Raw genomic sequence first — 27,152 nt, 5'->3', positions numbered from 1 at the left:
TCATATTCTCTCTTTCACTTGCCCCCTCCTCCTCTCCCCTTTCCCCTCTCTGACTTTCAAATAAATAAATAAATAAATATTTTTAAAAAAGATTTATTTATTTATTTCAAAGAGTTACACAGAGAAAGAAGAGGCAGAGAGAGAGAGGTCTTCCATCCGATGGTTCACTCCTCAATTGGCCTCAACGGCCGGAGCTGTGCCAATCCGAAGCCAGGAGCCAGGAGCTTCTTCTGGGTCTCCCACACAGGTGCTGGGGCCCATCTTCTACTGCTTGAACTTGAGCCATCTTCTACTGCTTTCCCAGGCCATAGCAGAAAACTGGATCGGAAGTAGAGCAGCTGGGACCAGAACCAGCGCCCATATGGGATGCCGGCGCTTTAGGCCAGGGCGTTAGCCCACTGTGCCATAGCGCTGGCCCATAAATAAATATTCTTTAAAAAAATACTGATGGTATAAATATCTGATTTCTCAATTTTATATAAAAATAAAACATTATACTCAACTAATATTTATTTTTCACAGACCCACCAAGAATAACAATTGATCATATTATAACAAGACCATAAAGTTATCCTCTTCAAATTTAAAAAACTTAGTATCATATGGTACCTGTAAGCAAAACACATTTGGGAAATCAACTACAAAAATGCAACTTAAGAAAATCACAAGTCAGCTGGAAAGGCGGGAAAAAAAGTTAAATCTATAGAGAATTTATATATCAAATAAATATTCATAATAGAAATTACAAGCTACTTAGAACTGAATAGAAATGAAAATACTACCTATCAGAACTTCTGGGTTAACACTAGATATCCAAATGCAAAAGGATGAATCTCGTCCCTTTGTTGTGTCATACACAACAATGAACTCATACTTAAATGTCAGAGCTAACCCTACAAAACTCAGAGGGAAATGTAAATCGTCTGACCTTGTTTTAGGCAAAATATTTTCTCTTTAAAAAATACTTATTTATTCATCTGAAAGGCAGAGTGGGGGAGAGGGAGAGAGAGATCTCCAATCCACTGAATCAGTCCCCAGATGACTACAAAAGAAACTGAATCAGGATAAAGGAGGCCTGAAACCTCAACTAGGTTTCCCACATGGGTGGCAGGTATCCTAGTACTTGAACCATCATCTGCTACCTTTCAGGGTACACATTAGCAGGAAGCTGGAATTGGAAGCAGAGCCAGACTCTAACACAAACACTCCAATATGGGATGTAGGCATCCTGAGCAGTGTCTTAACTGTAACACCAAACACCTGCCCTAAAACATTCCTAACTAAGACAACAAAAAAACAAGTGACCAAAAAAAAAAAAAAAAAAAAAAGAGAAGCTTTATCAAAATGTAAAATTTATATATTTCAAAGTCTACCCTCAATAGAGTGAAAAGATAATCCGCAGGATGGGAGAAAATATTTGCAAATCATACATCTGATAAAACAAATAACCTCCAGGAGCAGGTGTTTGGCACAGCAGTTAAGACATCACTTCATATACCTACACCCCGTATCAGAGCGGCTGGGTTTGAGTCCTGGCTTTGCTCCCTATTCCAATTTCCAGCTAATGTGCACCCTGTAAGGTAGCAGGTGATGGCGGGAGAAGCTGGGTCTCTGCTGCCCTGAGGGAGACTCAGGTGGAGTTCCTAGCCCCTGATTTCAGCCAGGCCCATCCCTGGCTATTGAGGGCATTTGAAGAATGAATCAGCAGATGGAAAATCTCTATCTTACTCTGTCCCTCTGCTTTAAAAATAAACAACTAATTTTTTAAAAGTAAACATATCCGGCTGGCACCGCGGCTCACTAGGCTAATCCTCCGCCTTGCGGCGCCGGCACACTGGGTTCTAGTCCCGGTCGGGGCACCGATTCTGTCCCGGTTGCCCCTCTTCCAGGCCAGCTCTCTGCTGTGGCCAGAGAGTGCAGTGGAGGATGGCCCAAGTCCTTGGGCCCTGCACCCCATGGGAGACCAGGAGAAGCACCTGGCTCCTGCCATCGGATCGGCTTGGTGCGCCGGCCGCAGCGCGCCTACCGCAGCGCGCCTACCGCGGCGGCCATCAGAGGGTGAACCAACGGCAAAGGAAGACCTTTCTCTCTGCCTCTCTCTCACTGTCCACTCTGCCTGTCAAAAAAAAAAAAAAAGTAAACATATCCAAGATGTATAAAGAATTCTTACAATAGTAAATAATAAACTCAATTAAAAAAAAAAAGATGAAGGATTCAATCAGATGGTTCTCCAGACAGATAAACAAATGATCAATGAGCATAATAAAACATTGCTCAACATCACTAGCCAACATGGAAAAGAAAAATGAAAATCCAAACCACAAGGAGATACTAATTCAAACTAGGATAGCTATAATCATAAAAATGGACAGCAGCAAGTATTGGCAAGGATGTAGAGAAATTGGAACCTTAATACACAGAGAATACAAAAGAGTGCAGGCTACTTTGAGAAATCACCTGATAGTTCTTTAAAAGATTAAAGATATAGTTATTGGGGCCGGTGCTGCAGCACAGCAGATTAAAGCCCCGGCCTGCAGTGCCTGCACCCCATATGGGCGCAGGTTCGAGTCCTAGCTGCTCTACTTCCGATCCAGAGCTCTGCTATGGTCTAGGAAGGCAGTAGGGGATGGCCCAAGTCTTTGGCTCCTGCTCCCGCGTGGGAGACCTGGAAAAAGCTCCTGGCTTTGGATCAGCTCAGCTCTGGCTATTGCGGTCATCTGGGTAGTGAACCAGTAGATGAAAGACCTCTCTCGCTGGCTCTACTTCTCTCTATAACTCCGTTTTTCAAATAAATAAAATAAATCTTTAAATGAATAATTTAAAAAAGATAGAGTTATCATTTGACTCAATAATGCCATTCCTGGGAAATACCTATAAGAAATAAAAACACACGTCTATACAAAAACTGGGTTGTGAATGTTCATAAAAAATTATTCACAATGTCAAAAAAAAAAGGTAGAAACAATGAAGCATCCATCAACTAATGAAAGGGTAAATGAAATGTGATGTATTCAGACAATGGACTATTAGTTGAAAATAAAAATAAATAAGTATTGATATATTCTACAATAATGGACCTCATAAATATGCTAAATGACAAAAGCAAGTGACAATAGATTACATACTGTATGATTCCATTAATATGAACTGTATAGAATGGGCAAAACTACAGAGACAGAAAATATATTAGTCATTGCCAAGCTCAGGGGTGGGGGAAAGAGTATCACTGGGGAAAATAAAGAATGACTGTTAATGAGGACAGTTATTTTTCTTTATGGTGAAAAATTGTTCTAAAGTTGATCACTGTGATGGTTACACAATTCTGTGAATATGCTAAACCCCAATGAATGATACACTTTTATACTGCATGATATGTAAATTAGGTCTCAATTAAGCCATTGTATATCCTTTAAATCCCAGCAGCGCTACTGGTAAATGTGCAATCATGAAGATACTTACTATTTGTATTTTATTTACATAGAACTTTCTACCATATCAGTTGCCCGGCTAATGCATTTAGGAGGTCATCAAAGACAAAAAAAAAATTAGTTTTTGTAACAATCTAGTTGCAGACAGCACAAAAAGGCACTCAATTAGATAGAAGTTCAGTTTTTAACAAGAGTAATATATATTATATAGTAAGTTTTTAAGGACAGTTTCGTTTGTATTTAATACAATCACAATGGAAGTCAGTATGGTTTAAGCAGGTAATATTTCACAATGTTTAAGCAGCTTAAATTTTAAATCTTTCCAAATTTCCTCATAAAGTTAGAAGAGCAAAATGAATACTTCATTCTCAAATTTCCAAACTATAAGAAGGTGGGGGCAAACCACCCAGAGCTGCAGGATCCATGCAGTATTACCATTTATGTGGGAATACACAGAGGATAACTGACACGGCATTTATTGGTCCACAGACCAGAAGAACCCCAAAATAGGCAACAGAGACGCTTTCTACAGCACAGGAAGCCAAACTGAAAACAGTGTGTAAAAAGGAATGGGTTTAGCTCACTACAACAGTGCATTAGTGCAAGCATTCACAATAAAGCCTCTAAGGGCATAGAACACTCCAGTTACAACAAACTCTCAAAAGTAAACAAAGCCACACAAAGGAGCAACCACTGGGAATAGAACTCCAACTAAAATAGACAGGGATGACCCAAAAAAAAAAAAAAAAAAAAAAAAAGAAAAGAAAAGAAAAGAAAGAAAGAGAAACTTTATATAAAAGTGGGAAAAGAGTGAGGCTCTCTCATACAGCAAGGTGACATTTTTAAATGTTATACACAAAAAGACGGCTCCTTGTGTATTTAGGAAGGCTAACTAACTGAACATCACGTAAAAATGAGTAAAAGAAAACAACAGCAGTCACAGCTGACACAAAGTCAGTATGAGAAAAAAAAAAGAAAGTATAAAATATATCTCTGAAGACAATGAATGCACACCACAAAGTTGAAGACAAAACCGATGAACACCATAGCCTACTACCTTCACAATAATCTGAGAAAGTTTAAGAAATGACACATAAAGTGAAAGAACAACATTAAGTCAGATCTAAAACCACCACAGAATTTTCCATCCCCAATTTATGTGATAAAATTCAGGAAAGAATAAGAAGTAAAAGAAAGGGCTGGCATTGTGGTATAGTGGGTCAAGCTGCTGCCTGCAACACTGGCATCCCAAATAGGCACCAGTCTCCACTGCTCGAATTCTGATCCAGCTCCCTGCTAATGGCCTGGGAAAAGCAGCGTAAGATGGTCCAAGTGTTTGGGCCCCTGCCACCCTCATGAGAGACCTGGAAAGCCCCTGACTCCTGGCTTCCACCTGGCCCAGCCCTGGCCATGGCAGCCATCTGGGAAGTGAACAGCGGACAGAAGATTCTCTCTCTCTCAGACTTTCAAATAAATAAATAAATATTTTAAGTCTAAGGAAAAAAAATCAATTAAAAAAGCTAACCTAGAAGAATCAAAGGGGTACATAAACACAACAGAACACATAATGCCTAAAGAATAGAATAATTTTCAAATGAAAAAACAAAAAAATTCAACAAAAATTGGTAAATATTAAAGACAGCTAAAGAAGATCCAAAAACAGGAATCCTAAAGAAGAAAAATAAAGCAAGCAAATAGAACAAAACAATAATTGGAGGAAACTGCTGATACACAAAAATATCTGAAACTATATAATGAAAAGGCAAATCACACACCTAAGAAAACTGACAAAGTATAGACAAAGCCAAAAACATTCTAGTAAAATTTACAATACATCTAGTTAAAAAGATCAAATAACTTACAAAGGAAAGATAATTAAGATGTCATCAGACATTTTAAAAAATATTTATTTTGAAAGGCAGAGTGATAGAGAGAAGAGAGACAAGATACCATCCATTGATTCACTCTCTAGATGGCTGCAACAACCAGAAGCCCAAACTCCATGCAGTTCTCCCACAGAGCAAGGTATGTGAGCAGCAGGACAAATACTTGAGCCATCTTTCGCTGAGGGCCAAAGTTCTTGGGCCCTCTACTTTCCCAGGTGCATTAGCAGGGAGCTGGGTTGGACTTGCAGCAGCCAGGACTTGAATCAGTGCTCAGAAATGGAATGCAGCATCAGGAGCAATGACTTAACCTGCTGTGCACAATGCCATGGGCCCCTAATCATTAGGCTTTGCTCATCAGCAGTACATAAAACAATGGATTAACATATTTAGATACCCAAGAACAGAAAATGTGAGCCAAGAACTTTGTACCTACTAAAGTAACATCAAGCAGTCTAGAACTTAGGGAATGCCCACTAGTCCTTCCTGGGAACCTACTAGAAAACAAGCTTAAGGGAATCCAAAATAATTACAGGCATTCAAACACTGACTTAAGGACCAATGGTGGGGCCGGCACTGTGGCATAGCAGGTTAAGGCCGCCGCTTGCAGTGCCAGCATTCCATACGGGTACTGGTTCAAGACCTGGCTGCTCCACTTTTGATCCAGCTCTCTGCTATGGCCTGGGAAAGCAGTAGAAGATGGCCCAAGTCCTTGGGCCCCTGCACCCACATGGGAAGATCCGGAGGAAGCTCCTGGCTTCAGATAGGCACAGCTCCGGCCGTAGTGGCCAATTAGGGAGTGAGCCAGTGGATGGAAGACCTCTCTCTGTCACTCTACTCTCCTTCTCTCTGTGTGTAACTCTGACTTTCAAATAAATAAATAAATTTTTTAAAAAAGGACCAATGGTAAACATTAAATACATAACATTAAATGCATAATCACTAATAGAACCAAGACTAAATGATGGCTGAGGGACAGCATACAATATTAAACAGTTATGTTCTAAGGGTGCAGAAATGGTTCAAATACTTTTAAAATCGTATGCTTCATTTGTCTTTTTTGAAGATTTATTTATTTATTTCAAGGTCAGAATTACAGAGAGGGATCTTTCATCTGCTGGTCCACTCCCCAAGTGGCCAGGATGGCCAGGGCTGAGCCAAGAACTTCAGCTGGGTCTCCTTTGTGGGTGGGAGGGGCCCAAGCGCTTGGGCCATCTTCCACTACTTTTCCCAGGCCATCAGCAGGGAGCTGGTATAAAGTTAAGCAGCCGGGATTCAAACCAGCACAAATATGGGATGCTGGTGTTGCAGGCAGTGGTTTACTCACTAAGCTACAATGCAAGCCCCTGGCTTTCTCTTTAATGGGAAAATAAAACATTGCTGGACTTCTTTCCCTTCTCTTCCTTTTGACAACTGGAGCTGGCAGACACTCTGAGGCCCAGGCAAAAGATGGTTGTTGGGACCAAGAAAGCAGTCATGGCCAAATGCATTGGAGCCTGACAGGGCCTGCAGCAACAAAGCAACTCTTTTTTTTTTTTTTTTTCTTTACAGGCAGAGTGAACAGTGAGAGAGAGAGACAGAGAGAAAGGTTTTCCTTTTGCCGTTGGTTCACCCTCCAATGCCGCCGTGGCTGATGCGCTGCGGCCGGCGCACCACGCTGACCCGAAGCCAGGAGCCAGGTGCTTCTCCTGGTCTCCCATGGGGTGCAGGGCCCAAGCGCTTGGGCATCCTCCACTGCACTCTCTGGCCACAGCAGAGAGCTGGCCTGGAAGAGGGGCAACCGGGACAAAATCCGGCGCCCCGACCGGGACTAGAACCCGGTGTGCCGGCGCCGCAAGGCAGAGGATTAGCCTAGTGAACTGCAGCGCCAGCCAAAGCAACTCTTTATATTTGGGAAAGAATGAACAAGTAAGTGGGAACCATGTGTCTCATTGTCAGAGAATAGGATTACAAATATGGAAATGGAGAAGTGTAGAATGAACCTTGAGACACTGTACTTAAAAGAGATATATGAATATATTTGTATGTGTCTCACAGATATCAAAATTGATACAGATTAAGTTAGTATATGGGGCTGGTGTTGTGGTACAGTAGATTAAGACACTGCTCACAATCCCAGCATCCCATATCAAAGTGCCAGTTTGACTACTGGCTGCTCTGCTTCTGCTCCAGCTTCCTGTTAATGTGCCTGAGAAGGCAGCAATAGATGGCCCAAGTACTTATAGCTCTTGTAGCCATTTGGGGTATCAACCAAGGAAGGGAAAATCTCTGTCAGCCTGCCTTTCAAATAAATAATCTTTAACAAATTAGGGCAGATGTATGTGTACCTACAAAAAAACCATATACACACATGCATATATATATATATATATATACACACATACATACATACACACACACACATACACATATATGTCCACTGAGAACCAGAAACAATGACACTTCTGTAACAAGGAGCTTATCTAGTATCTACACATTATTTTGTAAATACCCCTTGCCCATTAAAAGGAATCAGGGGTCCACAGAAAAACAGCTAATTCCCAAAGCAGGGAAAATAAAAAAGGGAACCTGAAAACATTTTTGTGCCAGCTCACAGCACACCCACTGCCTAAAACTGAGCCCCAAATTAAATCATAACAACAGACTAAATAGAACTCATGAATCCATACAGATAACCAAGGTTGAATGGCAACTAATAAATGTATTAGGAATGATAAAACTAGGAAATCATCATTTGGCAAGCATCAATAGTTTATTTGTTTAATTTATTGGGGCTGACATCGTGGCACAGCAGGTAAAGCTGCCACCCAACATGAGCATCCTGGTGCTGGTTCGAGTCCCAGCTGCTCCGTTTCCTATCCAGCTCCCTGGTAATAGCCTAGAAAAGCAGCAGAAGATGGCCCAAGTGCTTGGGTCCTGCCACCCATGTGGGGAGACCCAGAAGCAGCTTCTGGCTACTGGCTTTGGCCTGGCCCAGACCTGGCCATTGCAGCCATCTGGAGAGTGAACCAGCAGATGGAAAATCGATCTCTCTCTGTCTCTGTCTCTCTCCCCCTTTCTCTGTAACTCTTTCAGATAAATACATAAGTCTTTAAAAAAATTTTATTTCCTTATTTATTTAAGCTTACTTGAATGGCAGACAGACAGGAGCAGACAGAGGTCTTCCATTTACTGCTCACTCCCCAAATGACTGCCAAAAGCTGAGGATAGGCCAGGCCAAAGTCAGGAGGCTGAAACTCAATCCAGGCCTCCCACGTGTCTGGAGCCATCATCTGCAGCCTCTCAGTGTGTGCATTAGCATGAAGTTGTACTTGGAGGCAGAGCTGGGACACAAACCCATGTACCACAACACAGGATGGAGGCATTCCAACCAGTGTTTGAACCACTGTGCCAAATGTCTGCCTTCCATAATCTAATTAGCAAAGTCATCAATGGATGCTATACAAGGAGATAGGGAAGGTTTTGTAAGGAAAAGGGCATTTGCACAGTTTCACAGCATTTCCTCACACAATATTTATCAATTTCAAAGAGGAAAGAGTAAGATTATGGTGGAAAAACCTGGCAATCACCAACTTAATTAAGTGATCATCGTCACAGGTAAGAACCAAATCAACTTCATGTGTCTGATGTCATAGTAAGAACATTTATATGGTATTTTTGCCAAAGCTTTGTATGGACACAAAGAAGTATTAACCAAACTCAAAATGCGAAATATTCTGTAAAATAATTGTTGTACTGTGACTATCCATTCTCAGGCTCAATGCTGGACAAACATCTTGGCACGCCGGCAGGGCAGGCATATGGGCAAAGGTAAGCGCTTGCCAGAGAAGGTAATCTGGCTGAGGAGTATGTAGATTTTGCACCAACTGCTCAGAAGACACTGTTAAACTAAGAATGACCACCACATGTATCACAGCCCATACCTGAAGGTGAAGGGAAACGTGTTCAAAAACAAGTGGATTCTCATGGAACACATCTACAAGCTGAGAGCTGACAAGGCCAGCAAGAAGCTCCCAGCTGACCAGGCTGAGGTCGACTGTTCTAAGACCAGGGAAGCACACAAGCACCACAAAAAACGCCATCAGGCAAGAAGGAGGAGATCATCCAGACTCTGCTCACGGAGGAGGAGATCAGGAAACAACGCTCCCCCTATCTTGTCTGTACATAGCAGCCTCAGGGATTTCATTGTTACCTGTTTGCAAGGAAGGAAGGAAGTCAGGAAGTTAGGAAGGAAGGAGGGGAACGGACTGGTTTAAGCTGGTCAGAAATGCCAAAATCAGAAGGCATTTGGCATCCCACATGAGAGTGGCTTGATTGGATTCTTAGCTCTGCATACCAATTCTAACTTCCTGCAGAGGCAGACCCTGCAAAGGCAGCAGCTAATGACTGGAGTAGTCTGGATCCCAGCTACCCACGTGGAAGACCTGGATTGAGTACCTGATTCTCGGCTTCAGCACAACTCAGCCCCAGCCATTGTAGGCATCTGGGGAGTAAACCAGAAGATGTGAGCTCTGTTACTTTGCCTCTTCAATAAATTTTTCTTTAAATGCCAGTCAAGAAGGAAGGAAGAAAAAGGGGAAGAAAGGAAGGAATCAATCTAGAGAATAAAACATTATACCAAATAGATGCAACATGTGCCTTTTTTGACACAAAGGAAATAACTGAGAAAGTTGGCAGGATGTTAATGAAGTACAGACATTAACTTCATAAATTTGATGGTTTTACTATGGTCACGTATGAGAGCATCCTTGTCTTAGAAAACAGACACTGAATTCTCTACAGAGGTAGTGGGACATCATGTCTACAACTATTCGAAGTTCAGAATAAAATACAATAAAACAAAACTGTGTCTGTGTGGAGACACAGAGAGGAATAACAGAAGGAAACAGGAAGGCTATGGTGAAGCAAGCGAGGTAACACTTTAACAAACAGGAGGCCTCATCGAAATTTATATGGGAACTCATATTATTCTTTATATTAAGTCTGTATTTTTTTTTAAGATTTATTTATTTATTTGAACGTCAGAGTTACAGAGAGAGAAGGAGAGCCAGAGAGAGAGAGAGAGAGAAAGAGAGAGAGAGAGAGGTCTTCCATTCGCTGGCTCACTCCCCAACCGGCCGTAACAGCAGGAGTTGCACCACTCTGAAGCCAGGAGCCAGAAGCCTCCCCCAGGTCGCCCACATGGGTGTAGAGGCCCAAGGATCGGGGCCATCCTCCACTACTCTCCGAGGCCACAGCAGAGAGTTGACTGCAAGTGGAGCAGCCAGTACCAGAACTGGCGCCCACATGGGATGCCGGCGCCCCAGGCCAGTGCGTTAACCCACTGCACCACAGCACCAGCCCCAAGTTTGTATTATTTTGTATTTATATAAGTACATACTATTCTTGAAATTTTTCTGTTAAGTGTAAATTATTTCCAATCTTTAAAAAAAAGATTTATTTTATTTGAAAGGCAGAGTTAGAGAAAGAGAGAGAGAGAGAGGCAGACAGAGAGATCTTCCATCCGCTGATTTACTCCCCCAAATGGCTGCAATGGTTGGAGCTGGGCCTATCCAAAGCCAGGAGCCAGAAGCTTCTTCCCGGTCTCCCACGTGGGTACAGGGGCCCAAGCACTTGGACCATTTTCAGCTGCTTTCCCAGATGCATTAGCAGGGAGCTTGATCAGAAGTGGAGCAGCTGGGCCTTGAACCAGTGCCCATATGGGATGCCGGGACAACGGGTGGCAGCTTTACCTGCTATGTCACAGCACTGGCCCTCTTAAAATTATTTTTTTGAAAATTAAAATGGGAGAATAGGGAGAGTATGTAAAGAAAAATCTAACTCTTCAGTAATTATATTGGTGGGTTAGTACTAATATTAACACTGAAATGATTCTGTACACAATGAAGCTAAAGCAAGTAGGTGGGGTAGGCATTTAGCCTAACAGTTAAGATGTAGGTAAAGATGCTTGTTTCTTTGACCACGTAAGACTACCTGGGTTCAGTGTCTGACTCCAGTTCCTGACTCCAGCTTCCTGCTAATGCAGACCCTGAGAGTCAGCAGCAGCCAAGGTGCAAATGTTGTGTTCCTACCACCCACGTGGGAGACCTGCTCTAGACTGAGTTTTAGGCTTCTGCCTCTGGCCCTTAGCTGAGCCCTGGTAGGTGCAGGCATCTGGGGAGTGAACAAATAGGAAGAGCTCTTTTGCGCTGCCTTGGTCTCTCAAATGAATATTTTAAAAATAATCTATAACCCATGATTGAGAACCAAAATTACTACTTAGGCAAAGAGGAGACAGACATGTAAACTAGGGAAGTTTAAGTAAAAACCTTAGTGTTTAACTTGAATTGGAACTAACCCATATGCTGTTTTACCTTAATAAAAAAACCACAACATATATTCCTTAGTTCTGTGCACTGAAAAGGACTAGAGATAATGAATAGTATAATAGCCACAGCATCCCTAGGGCCCAAATTGCAATGCCAAAACACTACTTTTACTAAAACCCACAACATATTTACAAGAGACAAGGTTGATTCTAATGTGCAGAAAATGTACAAGAGGAACCAGAAACATTCTCTTACACCAAAGAATATGGCAACTATTAAAGACTATGCCCCCACCCCCACCCCCCGGCACTGTGGCGCAGTGGGTTAAAGCCCCGGCCTGAAGCACCAGCATCCCATGTGGGCGCCGGTTCAAGTCCTGGCTGCTTCTTCTCCAATCCAGCTCTCTGCTGTGGCCTGGGAAAGCAGTAGAAGATGGCCCAAGTGCGTGGGTCCCTGCACTTGCATGGGAGACCTGGAAGAAACTACTGGTTTTGGATTGGCGCAGCTCCAGCCATTGCAGCCAACTGGGGAGTGAACCAGCGGATGGAAGACCTCTCTCTCTGTCTCTACCTCTCTCTGTAACTCTGTCTTTCAAATAAATAAAATAAATCTTTTTTTTTTAAAAGACTATTGGAGATGTCTTTAGGACTCAGAAATTAATATGAAGGGGCTCCCACTGATTAAAGATCTAAAGAATAACAATAATTAACTGCTTTAAGAGAATGAATGGGAACCAGCTCCTTTTCTTGATAACAGAAAAGCAATTAAGCATTTATCATGCTTTTCCTATATGAACAGTACTGCTGCAGAACTGTCAGATGGGTGAGTGGGAAGTGTGCCTTTATAGAAATAGTTCAGGTAATAAATGAAGACATCAATTTTTACAAAACTATGGAGTCAGATATGAAAATAGTTATACATTTAATATTTACAGGTGGCCACAAAGACCCTATGCATGTTAGAAGTTATCTATGACTTTCCTTTCATTCTTAGCACAAACATGTTCTCAGCTGTTCTTCTGGACATATTCGAGTGAATTGCTGGGTATTAGACGCTCCTAAAACAGGATCATATAGTTTTATATATTCAGCAGGTATGATACTAAAAACTTTTCTACAATTTCTACAAATTTATGCACAGGGGTTCTGCCTAACAATAGCTGCATGTGTACATGAACTCACTTAACATTCTGATTCCATAGAGAAAAACCTGGACAAGTTCTGTTACTTTTGAGACTCAAAACCCAGTTTCTTCATCTTAATTACAGAATGAAAGGCAGCAGGCATTTGGCCTAGCAGTTAAGACACTAGCCTCCCACACTGGAGTACCTGGGTTCAATTCCTACCTACAACTCCTGACTCCAACTTCCTACTACAGCAGTCCCTAGGAGGCAGCAACTGGGTTCTGGCCCCAGCTCAGTCCCAGCTGTTGAGGGCATTTGAGGAGTGAACCAGAGGGGGAGAGTTTTCGCTTTCAAATAAAGAGTTTTTTAGTGGAATAAGGGGAGGGGGTCTGTATTAATAATCAAAAGATTTAGGCCGGCGCCGTGGCTCACTAGGCTAATTCTCCGCCTTGCGGCACCGGCACACCAGGTTCTAGTCCCGGTCGGGGCGCCGGATTCTGTCCCGGTTGCCCCTCTTCCAGGCCAGCTCTCTGCTGTGGCCAGGGAGTGCAGTGGAGGATGGCCCAAGTACTTGGGTCCTGCACTCCATGGGAGACCAGGAGAAGCACCTGGCTCCTGCCATCGGTTCAGCGCGGTGTGCCGGTCGCAGCACGCCAGCCGCGGCGGCCATTGGAGGGTGAACCAACGGCAAGGGAAGACCTTTCTCTCTGTCTCTCTCTCTCACTGTTCACTCTGCCTGTCAAAAAAAAAAAAAAAAAAAAAAAAAGATTCAATGCCCGAGAAGATATCAGGATTCAGTTCAAATACTGACAGGACAGAACTAAGGACACACTGGACATTTTTGATTTACTGTCTTAGTTGTCACATAAGATTTCATTTACAACAAGGTGTAGTATTACTAGTTGGGCAATAGTACTTATAAGTCAGAATATATAAATTTTTGATTTTTGGTTTTTTAAAGATTTATTTACTTACTTTGAAAGTCAGAGTGACAGAGACAGAGGGATCTTCCATCCACTGGTTCACTCCCTAGATGATTGTAATGGCCAGCGGCGGGCCAGGCCAAAGCCAGAATCTAGGAATTCCTCCAGGTCTATCACATGGGTGGCAGGGGCCCAAACACTGGGGCCATCCTCCATTGCTTTTCCCAGGCCATTAGCAGGAAGCTAGTTTGGAAGTGGAGCAGTCAAGACACTATCTGGTGCCCAGATGGAATGCTGGTGTCACAAGTGCTTTTACCTGCTATACTACAACATCAGCCCCTAAACTTTTGTTTTAATACTACACAATCTTATTTTGTGCTTTTGACCTTCCAGTTATACTACTTTGTTTGGAGTTTGAACATAATCCACATATAACAAGCATACTCCATATTAAAGGCCAGTAAAAAAAGTTAATATACCATTAAAAATGTTTGTGGATCATCCAAAAATGAAGGACTCAGATCTGTTTTTATTTCATAAGTTTCTATCACACAGCTATTAAGAATAATATCCATCATCAGTTAATCTACTATTAGAACAACTTTGAAAAAGAGGATTTTTTATCTCCTTACAAACTGAACACAGCTTTTTATTTGTGATTAGAAAAGTAATTTACATGAGTTTTTAAAAACTTATAATTCTTGGCCGGCGCCGTGGCTTAACAGGCTAATCCTCCGCTTTGCGGCGCCGGCACACTGGGTTCTAGTCCTGGTTGGGGCGCTGGATTCTATCCTGGTTGCCCCTCTTCCAGGCCAGTTCTCTGCTATGGCCTGGGAAGGCAGTGGAGGATGGCCCAAGTGCTTGGGCCCTGCACCCCATGGGAGACCAGGAGAAGCACCTGGCTCCTGGCTTCGGATTAGCGAGATGCACCAGCCGCAGCGGCCACTGGAGGGTGAACCAGCGGCAAAAAGGAAGACCTTCCTCTCTGTCTCTCTCTCTCTCACTATCCACTCTGCCTGTCAAAAAAAAAAAAAAAAAAAAAAAAATCAATTACCAGAAAAAAAAAAACTTATAATTTTCACACAAGAAAAAAATCACTACACCATTTTGCTACATTTCACTCCAGTGACTCATTAACTAACCTTCTAGCTTTTTGGATATTTTTAAACAAAAAATAGAATAATTCCATGTTTATACCTTAATTTTCTTCGGTTGTTGATATGCTGCAAATATAATTTTTTTTGACAGGCAGAGTTAGACAGTGAGAGAGAGAGAGAGAGAGAGAGAGAAAGACAGAGAGAAAGGTCTTCCTTCCGTTGGTTCATCCCCCGTTGGCTGTCACGGCCAGCGCACTGTGCCGATCCAAAGCCAGGAGCCAGGTGTTTCCTCCTGGTCTCTCATGCGGGTACAGGGCCCAAGCACTTGGGCCATCCTCCACTGCACTCCCGGGCCATAGCAGAGAGCTGGACTGGAAGAGGAGCAACTGTGACAGAATCTGGCGCTCCAACTGGGACTAGAACCCGGGGTGCCGGTGTCGCAGGCAGAGGATTAGCCTAGTAAGCCAGCCACAAATATCATTTTATAACAGTAATAGAGATCCAGACACCAGTGCTGTGTTGCAGTGGGTTAAGCTGCTGCCTAAGATGCTGGTATCCAATACTGGAGCACCAGTTCAAGTTCTAACTGCTCCACTTTCAATCCAACTCCCTACTAATGCACTGAGAAAGCAACAGAAGGTACTTGGGCCCCTGCCACCCACATTAGAGACCCGGATGGAATTCCACGCTCCTGCCTTCCCCATGTCCCAGCTCCTGCTGGTTAGCCATTTGAGGAGTGAACTAGTAGATGGAAGATTTTCTCCATTGTCTCTCTCTCTTTGTCAATTTGCTTTATAAACAGAATAAATCTTTAAAAATTAGGGCCATATCAACATTTTTAATAGACGTATATCATATAAACACAAGGCGATTTATTTAACCAATTCCCATTAATGGGTATATATTCTTTCCCAATTTTTCCTACAGCGACAATCCTTATATATACATTTTGAACACTTAGTCTGGTTATATAAAAGCTTCATTTGTGAATGTTAACATAGAAAACCTTACAGATAAAAGATTTTCATTTATTATTTAACATATCCTCCACAGTGAAGGGAATAAATTTAAATAAACCAGTATTATTCTAGCAAATCTAGACCTACACACTCCACAAATACATGCAAAAAAATGTTAGGCATTATGGAATAAAAAGGATTATTAAGATTAAAAGGAATTTTTAATTCAGGGAAGAGAGTCATACATGAAGATATTTCAAAATGTTCATGGAAAGGGTGGGAGTTTGGCACAGCAGTTAAGTCTCCCAGCTTGAGAAACCTGTGCCCCATATCAAAGTGCCTTGTTCGAGTCCCAGCTCCTCCACTTTGATCGAGCTTTCTGCTAACCACTCTCAGAGCAGCAGGCAAGGGTCAGTACTTGCGTCTCTGCCACCCTCGTGGAAGATCCATACTGACTTCTAGGCTCCTGTTTTCAGCCTGGCCCAGCCCTGCCTATTGTAGACATTTGAGAGGTGAACGAGCAAATGGAAGATCTCTTGCTCCCTCTGCCTTTCAAATGAAATGAATATAAATAAATAAATATTTCTAAAAAGTTCATGGCAAATGGAATTAAAAGTCTGTCTTTGTGAAAAAACTTTTTGAAAATCAGGAGTCTTCAAAAAGTTCACGGAAGGGCCAGCGCTGTGACGTAGTGGACTAAGCCTCCGCCTGTGGCACCAGCATCCCACATGAGCGCCTGTTTGTGCCTGTTGTGGCTGCTCCACTTCCGATCCAGCTCTCTGCTTATAGCCTGGGAAAGCAGTGAAGATGGCCCAAGTGTTGGGCCCCTGAAGCCCTGTGGAAGACCTGAAAGAAGCTCCTGGCTCCTGGCTTTGGATAGGCTCAGCTCCAGCTGTTGCGGCCATTTGGGAAGTGAACCAGTGGATGGAATATCTTTCTCTCTGTCTCTCCCTCTGTCTAACTCACTCACTCACTCTCTCTCTCTCAAATAAATAAATTAATAAATCTTTAAAAAATTTCAAGGAAAAAGCATAAGATTAAAAATTACATATTGGAGGCCAGCATTGTGGCGTAGTGGGTAAAGTCACCACCTGCAGTGCCGCCATCCCAAATGGACACTGGTTCAAGTCCCGGCTGCTCCACTTCCAATCCAGGTCTCTGCTATGGCCTAGGAAAGCAGTAGAATACGGCCCAACTCCTTGGGCCCCTGTACCCGCGTGGGAGACCTAGAAGAAGCTCCTCGCTCCTGGCTTCCGATTGGTGCAGATCCAGCCATTGTAGCCAACTGGTGAGTGAACCAGCAGAAGGAAGACCTCTCTCTCTCTCTCTGCCTCTCCTTCTCGCTTTGTGTAACCCTTTCAAATAAATAAATAAATAATTTTTTAAAAGAAATTATATATGGAATTCAGAAGTTTTTTTGTACTGGAATAAATTTATCTTTAAATTCCATTTTCTCATGAACTTTCTGAAGTAACTTCATACAGACTATTAGGAAGAAATATGGAAAGGCAGAAGAACTAAATGGTAACTAAGAATGGAATGAGCAGGTGAATCCAGATTGCAATTAATCATGAGACAAGGCAATTATTTTCTGTTCAATATAATTAAAATGATAGAAAAGAAACAAATATTACAGTGTCAACTCTAAGGCACCATGAGAGTTTTTCTGTATATTAATACATAACATTCTAATAGCACTTAAAATAATAAAATCTTTATGATAATCTTGTGATTATAGACAAGGAAACTGAGGCTTAGAAAAGGAGGGCAGGCCGGCGCCATGGCTCAACAGGCTAATCCTCCGCCTAGCGGCACCGGCACACCGGGTTCTAGTCCCGGTCGGGGCGCCAGATTCTGTTCCGGTTGCCCCTCTTCCAGGCCAGCTCTCTGCTATGGCCAGGGAGTGCAGTGGAGGATGGCCCAAGTCTTTGGGCCCTGCACCCCATGGGAGACCAGGAGAAGCACCTGGCTCCTGGCTTCGGATCAGCGCGGTGCGCCGGCCGCAGCGTGGCGGCCATTGGAGGGTGAACCAATGGCAAAGGAAGACCTTTCTCTCTGTCTCTCTCTCTTTCACTGTCCACTCTGCCTGTCAAAAATAAAAAAAAAAAAGAAAAAATAAATAAAAAAAAAAGAAAAGGAGGGCAGATGCCAGAGACTGAACCATTACTAGTGTCTACCAAAAACTTTAAATTCCACTAGAATGGAAGCTACATGAGGACAAGGACATTGTTCTCATTCCTAGAATGCTGCTGGCACAGGGACACGTGTATTAAGTAAATATTTATTGAGTAAACAAAGCCCCACTTTATAGGTGAGGCTCAGAAGATTAAGGTATGTACCCAACTACTACAACACTATTAAATTAAGGTTCACACCCAAATTCAGTATTCTTCAAACTGTAATGTCTGAAATAGTCTGGCTATGAGCTGAAATTTAAAAATCATTTTATAAGACTTAACTCAGTGCTATAAAAATAATTGTTTTGAATGTATAATTTGTACTCATTACGAAATTTTAATTAAGTCATAAAAAGAACAAAATTAGCCTAAAAGGAATATGTTGGATAATTCTCCAGATGTATCATAATTTTAAATTTTATCATTTTAAGTTAGACAAAGGGGGAAAGAGCTCTGAATTTTTAAATAAATATAAGTTTTAAAATAATACAGCAAAAAAGGGAAGAAATACTTACACACTTTCACATGAGGGGAAATAATTAAAAGAGGACTCTCTTGTTATTACACAGACAGATGCTACAAATTATATATTATGCAATCATTAAAGGAGATGCAGGATGGCCTTTTTTTTAAAGCTATAGCCCCCTCCTTTGATTCAGGCTGTTAAGATGTTCTTGAAAAGAATAAAAGTGCTTTTCTTAAAATAAAAATCTATACTTCAAACTGTTCCCCAATTACTATCCAACACTAAAGAACTTGTATTTAAAATAAAGATGTAAAGCATTAAAACCATGAGGTTGCATTCCTCTGTGAAAGTCCAAAACATATCAGTAATTCAATAAATATAAAGTTTAAGAAACTAAACTGTAATTTGCTTTTTACCTACTGACATAGTTTTGCCAGAGTATTTGTAGTTCCTATGTGGTAACTCTTTATCCTATATATCAATATTATCTAAACTTACAGTATGAAATACAATTCACCTTGAAGTCCACTGCAATAAGTAACACGTAAAATCATATTCTCAACTAAAAACATGGAGAGCAACAATGTCTTAGATCCATTTAGAGATGCAGTTTTCCTAAAGGAGAATCTTGCCAATTTACTAAAGTGTTTTATCAATCAGACGTCTCACCTGGCAAGAGTTTTTAAGAGGACATAAAAATCCTGGAATTTAGCTAGAATGTAGTCTCATCTGTCCATCAAATGCTTCTTATGATGAGGCTACATTCCCCACAACCCATGTTAAATTAAAACAACATATGTTGAAAATGCATTTAGTACACTTAACTGACTAAACATCACAGATTAGTCTGCCTTGGAATGCTTGGAACATTTAGCCTACCGTTAAGTAAAATCATCAAACATAAAGTCTGTCTTATAATAAAGCATTGAAGCTTTCATGTAATTTGCTAAACACTATACCGGAAGTAAAAAAACAATGGCTGCACGGGTACAGGAGATACAGATTGGCATTCTGCAGACATGATGACACGGGAAAACATAAAACAAATATACCCGAAAATGCTCGCAATACAGTATGTTGCAGAGTGCCACTTGTTTCTCCTCATGATCCCATGGCCGACAGGGAGCTGTGGCTGCTGCTACCCAGGGAGAGTGAGGGTGAGGGTATATGAGGCGAGCTTAGGAAAAGATCAAAATTCAAAGTATCATCTCTATGAAAGGAAAAGTGGTTTCTTGTCACCGTAAAGCTGAAAAATGGTTAAGTCAACCGATCATGGGTCACGGACCATCCGTAAAAGAACAGTGAAAACTGAGCTGCAATATTTTCTTTTACCTATGTTAGTATCAGGCACAACCAGAGAACATTCACATTTCTGAGATACACCGGATTGGGGATAGTTGAGACTAGGTGAAATTCAGAGATAAAAATTTCAAATCTCATTGTCACCAATAGCTGCAATTTCCTTCTACATTAAATCTTTTACAGAATCTCATACAAATGTTCCAGATTTTTTCCGCCCCGGAATTTTTTTTTTTTTTTTTTGACAGGCAGAGTGGATAGTGAGAGAGAGAGAGACAGAGAGAAAGGTCTTCCTTTTTGCTGTTGGTTCACCCTCCAATGGCCGCTGCGCATCTCGCTGATCCGAAGCCAGGAGCCAGGTGCTTCTCCTGGTCTCCCATGTGGGTGCAGGGCCCAAGCACTTGGGCCATCCTCCACTGCCTTCCCGGGCCATAGCAGAGAGCTGGCCTGGAAGAGGAGCAACCAGGATAGAATCCGGCGCCCCAACTGGGACTAGAACCCGGTATGCCGGCGCCGCAAGGTGGAGGAGTAGCCTGTTAAGCCACGGCACCGGCCCGGAATTCTTAATTTATTCCAATAAACATCTCCTGAGCATTTTCTATGTAAAATATACTTTGGTAAGTATTTGCATGTAAGTTTATTTCAGCTCCCATCAACCCTGTGATGACACCTTCATTTCACATACAAGGGGTCTTCAAAAAATTCATGGAAAATCGAATTTAAAAATAAAACAGATTTCCCACTAACTTCTTGAAGCCTCTTTGTCCCTGGTTACAAAGTGTAAAAAACCAAGTCTGCAGCTCAACTAAGGTTTTTATGGTATATCTCAGTCACACCCTATCTGTAACTTGGTAATCACGGACTGCCTTGTGATACCACTTTCATTCTTCTATCTTATTTTTCCTGTGTTCATGTTTTCAGCAGCAACAACTGTGTCATGCTAATGATTCAAGTTGTTTGCAGGACAATGTAAATTTGGGCAGGTTTTAAGAATCCTCAGATCCTCACACTCCAGATACCAAAATTAATTGGGTGCTTACTGTTGTATGACTTCCATACATTAACCCAGTTAATACTCACAACAGTACTATGAGATCTAGGAGATCCATACATTTCTCCCATTTTGTGGAATAAAAAGCTGAAGGCTACATTAAGATTAGGTGGAGAGCCAGACTTCAAAAGCCAAGTTACTCTGTCTACAGTGTCTACTCAGTTAATGTTAAAACTGTCCTTCCAGGGCTGGATAATGAGTAGATGGGATCATGTAGTCATGAGATTCATACAGTAATGGGAATTAAAAAATAATTAACCCCTGGCAGTGACTTCTTGACTATGACTAAAAGTACAGGCAAGGGAACAAAAACAGGCAAATGGAACACAGCAAATCATCACACTTAAAAAGTTCTGTGCATTGAATGCCACAATTAAAGACAGTAAGAAGAAAACCTACAGAATAAAACATCTACAAATATTTTATCTGCTAAGGGATTAATACCCAGCATATATAAAGAACTACAACTCAACAACAAAAGATAAACACAGGAGTTTAAAATGGACAAAAGACTTCAATCAACCTTTCCCCAAAGATGACAGACAAATAGACAAGTGTATGAAACATAACTACTCATCAGAGAGGCAGAATCAAAACCACAGGGATGTCATCTCACACCCACTAGGACGACTACAAATCAAAACCTCTCAAAAAGAACATCACTGATGAGGATGTTGAGAAATCGTAACCCTTAGGCACGTAAGATGGTGTAGCTGCTATGGGAAACAGTACAGTGGTTACTCAAATATTAAAATTAGAATTACCATATGATCCAACAATCCCAAAAGAAAATACAAAATCCCAAAAGAAATACAAAGCTCTTTGCACACCCATGTTCATAGCTACATTAATTCACAATGGTCAAAATGTGAAAGGAATCCAAATGCCCATTCGCGGATGAATAAACAAAACGTGGTGTGTATGCAACGGATAATTTAGCTTTTTAAAAAAGGAAATGCTATCACATGCTTTAATATGAATGAAACTTGGGGATATAATGCTGAGTGAAATAAGCAAATCACAAAGACAAATATTGTATGATTCTACTTATACGAGGTATCTAAAGTAGTCCAATTCATAGAAACAGAAAGAAGAATCGTGGTTGCCAGGGCTGGGGAAAGAGCCAAACAAGGAGTGGTTTCATTGGTAGAGTTTAATATTGTAAGATAAAAAGTTCAGAAGATCCCTTGCACAATGTGAATATTCTTAAAATTACGGAATTGTACTCTTAAAAATGGTTAAGAGGACAAATGTGAGTTTTTTTTTAAAGCACAACTTAAAAATGTGTTAACTCTTTACTTTCACTTCGTTTTCCTGTCCTCTCTGGTCCAGCTGTGCTCAATGACAATGTAAAGCAAAGGGCAGAGAGACAAGCAAAAAGTACTAAGGCCACAACAAAGTACAACTAAAAATAAGAAAGCTGCAATAACATGTAACAGGCAGTCTCACCTTCTCATTAGTAATATTAACCCCTGCAAATACTTTGACTCTCAAGGGAAACCATCCCATTGGCAAGGCAGCAGAGCGTGCTGGCTCAAGGCCTTTTGGAAGCTGAAAGCTCAGCTTCTATTCTGTGTGTGCCACTGACTGTTTTGTAACGTCAGGTCAGATATTTTCATTCATTCATTCACTCACTCATTCATTCATCCAAAACCCTGTTCTCACAAGAGTCAACCTGTTCCAGTGAATCCTGTACCTCTATATAGGATTGTTCTGAGGAGTCAACATAAAAAGCCAGGAACAACTCTTGGCACTTGAGTAAGTGTTCTTAGGTTGGCCATTATTACCCTGAAGCCTAGAAAGTAGGGCAATGAACAAGGTGAACGGAACTAAGCGAAGTCCAGGACCCCACCAAGGGAATTCGTCTAATGCATCAATAATTATCAAATCAGACACCGTTTAGCAACTCATTCTGACTCCTGCTCCTCCGTGCCACCTGTAAAAGACCCCTCTGTCTGCCTCCTACGGAAAAGCAATGTCATCTCAGGTCCTCGGAGAGGTTGGCTTTGGGAACAGTTTTTCTAGAGAACCCAGAGACAGCGGCGCCTGCGGTGGGCCGGAGAGTTCCCTGTCCCTCTCACTTCATTGGGGGCCTAGGCCTAATTCGGCGGTGAGGATGGCGGGGCCCGGGGGGCTGGGGAGGCGGGGGCAGGGCCAGGCCACCATCGGCGTCCGGGTGTCAAGCCCCGCTCCGGAAAGGCAGGACGGGTCTCGGGCGCGGACGGCAGGGGCCTCCGAGGCTGACAGCTCGCGCCCCGGCGTCCCGCGGGCAGGCTGGTGCAGAGGGAGCCCGGGGCAGCGCGGCCGAGCGGGCGGGCCCCGGGTGCGCCGGGACGCTGGGCTCCGGGGCCCGGCGGCGGGGGCGGCGGGGGCGGCGGGCGCGGGCTGCGCGGCGGCCCCCGCGCTGGGGAGGGCAGGGCCACCCGGGTCTCACCGCGGGCCGAGGGCAGAGGGTACAGCTTCTCGGCCTTCTGCAGGAAGCGCTGGGCCTTCTCGCGGTTGCCGGCATTCAGCGCCTCCCGGGCGATCTCCACACATTTCTCTGCCTCATCCCGGTTCCCCTCCATGGCTTGCGCCTGCTTCCGTTTCCTCCGGTAGCGCAGCGACGAGGGGCGGGAGCCGCCGCCGCGGAGGAGGTGAGGCCGGCCCGGCTCGGGGCGTGCGGCGGCAGGCGGGAGGAGCGCAGGGGACCGCGGCGGCGGCGGCGGCCCGGGCGGACGCGCGGGCCTCGAGCTCCGCCTCCTCACGGCGGCCTCCCCGCCCCCCGCGGGCCGCTACGGCGCGAGCCGCATCCTTTCCGGCCCCGGACCGAGCTGCGGGCCGTCCCGGCGGTCGGTGCGCGGCGCCCGCGGGACCCGGGCCGACCAGCCCGGCCGCCGCCGCGGGGAGGGGCTCCGCCGGGGCGGGGACCCGGCCGCCCGCCCGCCTCGGCAGCGCCGCGCCCCCGACCTCCCGGCGCGGCTCGCGCCGACCGCAGCCCGCCCTCGGCCGGGGGATGGGGTAGGGGGCCGCGGGTCGGCAGGAAAATTCCCAGGCCCCGGCGGCCCCGCCCCCGCCCCCGGCCCCGCGGCCCCGCGACGCGGTGGTCAGGTGAGGACGCGCTGTCTGCCCAAACTCGGCGCTTCCGGCACTCGTGGAGCCCTGACTCCAACCCCGGGGCCGACCTCACTGCTGCATTCTCCTGACCTAGATGGCTCGCGACCTAACCGGGGGCACAGACTAGCTGAAGTCGAAGTTTGCCAATTATGTCAGTGAAAAGCAGCCATAATCCCGCAGGAACCAGTCCTTTCGCTCAGGTACGGACTTCTTGTCCTTCTCATCACTACTGGGTAGTATGTGGCCTGTGGGTCTCCTCTTGGGGGGGGGGGGCACTTAACGCTCGGTATTATTCACAATCCCTCACAAGGGAGAACTTGACAGAAAAAACGGATGTCTCACTGCAAGGTAAATTTTGACGTTGAGTCAACCTTCTGCCATGTTAGCTACTTAACCGGGACCTGTCAAAGAAATCCTCTTTTATGAAATGGGAAGAGTTCATCCCCACGCATGTCAGAGTGCCTGGCACCCAAAGCACAGTGACACCTTCCAGATCCAAACTGCAGGCTCGTTCGGTGCAGGTGCAAGCCCACCAAGGCGGCCGCGTACCACAGCATTGCTGTCACTGCAGCACAGCCAGGGTGAACACTCAGCTCTCTTGGTCCCTGGTCCCAGGAAACCCTAACCATCTCCAGCTCCTGCAGAACTTCCGAGAAATTAATAGCACATTATGTTGTAACACTACCTTGTACCCGGGATCTGACCTTTGTCGATCTACAGATTAACAGTTTAATTTCAACAGAAGAAATGTGCTTAGTTACTGCTGGACCACAGTCAAAACAAGTTTCCATTACAAGCAAGCAAATTTAAAACACAACTAGTTTGGGAGATGACCTTTATTGAGCTTATCCACCTAAGTGGAAATAATGTCTGTACAAAACCAAATGTTTGTTACTATAACTTCTGCATCACAATTAAAATCCAAACAGTTTTTTAAAAACAGTCAACTCAATCAAAACCCACTACTTCAGAATCAATAGCTTCTTTGAAGCCACAGTAACACTTAAATATGGTTAAGACTTGAATGCAGAAATTTGGTTGGTTGGAAAGCTAATTAAACTTCCAACTTGCTCAAATAGAATTACAAAAAGGCAAAATTGTGTTTTTCACAGAGATACAGTCCACTGGAATCACCAACACTGGACAGTTGTTAGAGTATTTAGAGTCCTGAGATAACAAGGAATCCAGGCATCCTTTAGACAGTCTTCTGTTGTCCTTTCTTCCCAATCAGAGACTTGTGGATGTGTGGAATGACACCTAGGAGAGTGACAGACAAATTCTACTTTTAATGTATGTACTTTCAAAACCACACAGTACTTTGAAACCAAGGCATTTTATGGTTCAGTGTGCAAGATCTTTCAAAAAAAACGTGAAGCTCAAAATGCCAAAAACCCATTGAGTTGTTTACATAAACCAAATTTCATGACCCAGCCATACTGCATCAATGAAAACATTCTCAAATGCCCTCTGCTAGACTAAAATCTAATGGGAGTTAGAAGCCAAGGGTTTCTGTCCTCCGAAGAATCAGGAAGAAAACCAACTTTATTACATACCACCACCAGCAATTGTAGCCTTGATGAGCGAGTCCAATTCTTCATCTCCACGAATAGCAAGTTGCAAATGACGAGGGGTAATGCGCTTTACCTTTAAGTCTTTTGATGCATTTCCTGCCAGTTCAAGTACCTACAAGGCAGACGCTCATCAGTCGCCTTTGACCAAGGTGCAAGGGCAGAATCAAAGCTTAAGAACAGGAATCCGCCAGGTGTTCCCCCCCCTATCCAGGGGACACGTAATTATCACTGCCAGGAGCAGCCAACTCCGGCTCAGGAGGGTCCCTTCCTGGACACCGGCTCCCTCTAGCGTCCTCCCGGGCTTCTCGCCGAGTCTCAGGCCTGGAGTCTTCTTGCATCACTTTCCTCCTTCCCTCCGGCCGCCTCCCCCGCCCCCCGCTCCCCGGCCCTGCCTCGGTGATAGGCGTCCGCTCAGTTACCTCTGCGGTGAGGTACTCCAGGATGGCAGCGCTGTACACGGCGGCAGTCGCGCCCACACGTCCGTGGCTGGTCGTCCTAGATTTCAGGTGTCGGTGAATGCGGCCCACCGGGAACTGAAGCACACACAAACAAGAAACGCATAAAGACAGGGAGCCAGGGCTGGCGGGATCGCACGCGCGCCAACGCAAGGGGCCCGGACGCTGGTGCAGCCAGGCACCCTAGCATCCACACACGTGATCGCCGCCGCCCCCCCCCCCTTATTTATCGTGTGGGCAGCCCCCAAGTCGCGACACCGCATCCCCAACGCGAAGACGAAACGCCCATCCAGGGCGATGATAAACAAGAAAGGGAGGGGGGGGCTGTGCAAAGAAAAACGCCACGATCCCCAGACTGCACGAACAACTACTGACCTGCAAGCCGGCTCTCTGCGAGCGGGAAACCGCCTTTGTCTTGGCCTTTCCGGAGTCCTTCCCAGCCTTACCGCCAGCCTGCGGCGCGCACACGCCCGCGAGCGGAGGAGGATCGGAGAATATAGAATTACCCGGGCGGCGCGCCCCTCCCCCACCGCGGCGCGTCCCCGCGCCCCGCCGGGGTCTCCGGCCCGCCACGCGCCGCAGGGGCGACCCCGCCCGCCGGCCCCGCCGCGCGCCCGCCGCGGCCGCGCGCCTCCGCCCGCCGGCCCCCAGAGGCGCCGCGCGCGCCACCCAACCGTCGCCGCCCGCCGCGACAGCCGAGGCTGCTCCGCTCGCAGCCGACTCGCCACCTCCCCCCCGCTCGTGTAAATCCCGTCTCCGCGCGTCCCCAACCGTCGCCACTTCACCCTCATCCCCGTGGGTAGCGGGTTTCTCTCCCGCCGGCAAAATCCCGCGGAGTTACCGAGCGCCCCTGCGAACTTTACCATTTCGAATTCTGCGGAAGCTCAAACAAGCAAGGCAGAGAAAGGGCTAGTCTGACACACAGCGAGATCCCACCACCTACTCCTCCGCCGCACCGCGATTCAAACTGCGCTGTCTCCCGCCTTCCCCGCTGCCTTTATACTGCAGAATGTTCCCTCATCCGGGAACTCGGATCGCTCATCCCACCAATGGCTGCCGCCCGCCCTCGGGACGCGTCCTTGAGGCCTCAGCCAATGAGAAAACGAAGAACAGGGCGGAGAGGCGGGCGCTTCCGAGCTCGAGCCGCGATTGGCGCGTGGGGAGGAGGTGGGGGAGGGCGGAGGGATGGGAACGGGGGAGAAGAAGGGCACAGCAGCGGGAGGGAAGAAACAGAACGAGGTGCGCAGCGCGAGCGAAGAAACCAGCAGGCTCGGTCACGTGCCTGGGAGGAGGAGCTGAGAGGCTCAGGGGAGGGG

At 44.8% G+C, this 27,152-nt stretch overlaps 2 protein-coding genes across 3 annotated transcripts in view; both read right to left on the bottom strand.

The window, feature by feature from the left end:
* Nucleotides 1–23,391, bottom strand: part of DNAJB14 (DnaJ heat shock protein family (Hsp40) member B14) — a 52,606-nt gene extending 29,215 nt beyond the window's left edge. Inside the window, exon 1 of one of the 2 annotated variants that reach the window (XM_062199821.1) lies at nucleotides 23,149–23,391. In XM_062199821.1, the coding sequence (XP_062055805.1) occupies nucleotides 23,149–23,281 (133 nt within the window). In that variant the 5' untranslated portion in view covers nucleotides 23,282–23,391. The remainder of the gene's footprint in view (nucleotides 1–23,148) is intronic. The other variant, XM_062199822.1, reaches the window with a different exon arrangement.
* Nucleotides 23,392–24,628: 1,237 nt separating this feature from the next.
* LOC133765592 (histone H2A.Z) lies at nucleotides 24,629–26,837 on the bottom strand. The gene is made up of 5 exons (XM_062199139.1): nucleotides 26,700–26,837; nucleotides 26,212–26,289; nucleotides 25,801–25,914; nucleotides 25,364–25,493; nucleotides 24,629–25,067 (listed from the first exon to the last, which is right to left on the bottom strand). Exons 1-5 carry the CDS (start codon nucleotides 26,700–26,702, stop codon nucleotides 25,006–25,008), a joined length of 387 nt encoding a protein of 128 aa, XP_062055123.1. The 5' UTR covers nucleotides 26,703–26,837; the 3' UTR covers nucleotides 24,629–25,005.
* Between the last annotated feature and the right edge of the window lie 315 nt (nucleotides 26,838–27,152).

This window comes from Lepus europaeus, chromosome 8 (genome assembly GCF_033115175.1).
Source record: "Lepus europaeus isolate LE1 chromosome 8, mLepTim1.pri, whole genome shotgun sequence".
Taxonomy (NCBI): domain Eukaryota; kingdom Metazoa; phylum Chordata; class Mammalia; order Lagomorpha; family Leporidae; genus Lepus; species Lepus europaeus.
This window is presented reverse-complemented; position numbering and strand designations above follow the sequence as displayed.

Coding starts and splice junctions, on each gene's coding strand:
- LOC133765592 (XM_062199139.1), bottom strand. Junction 25,915..26,211: donor CGCAGAGAGCCGGCTTGCAG/GTCAGTAGTTGT, acceptor TGTGTGCTTCAG/TTCCCGGTGGGCCGCATTCA. Junction 25,494..25,800: donor TGGAGTACCTCACCGCAGAG/GTAACTGAGCGG, acceptor TCTGCCTTGTAG/GTACTTGAACTGGCAGGAAA.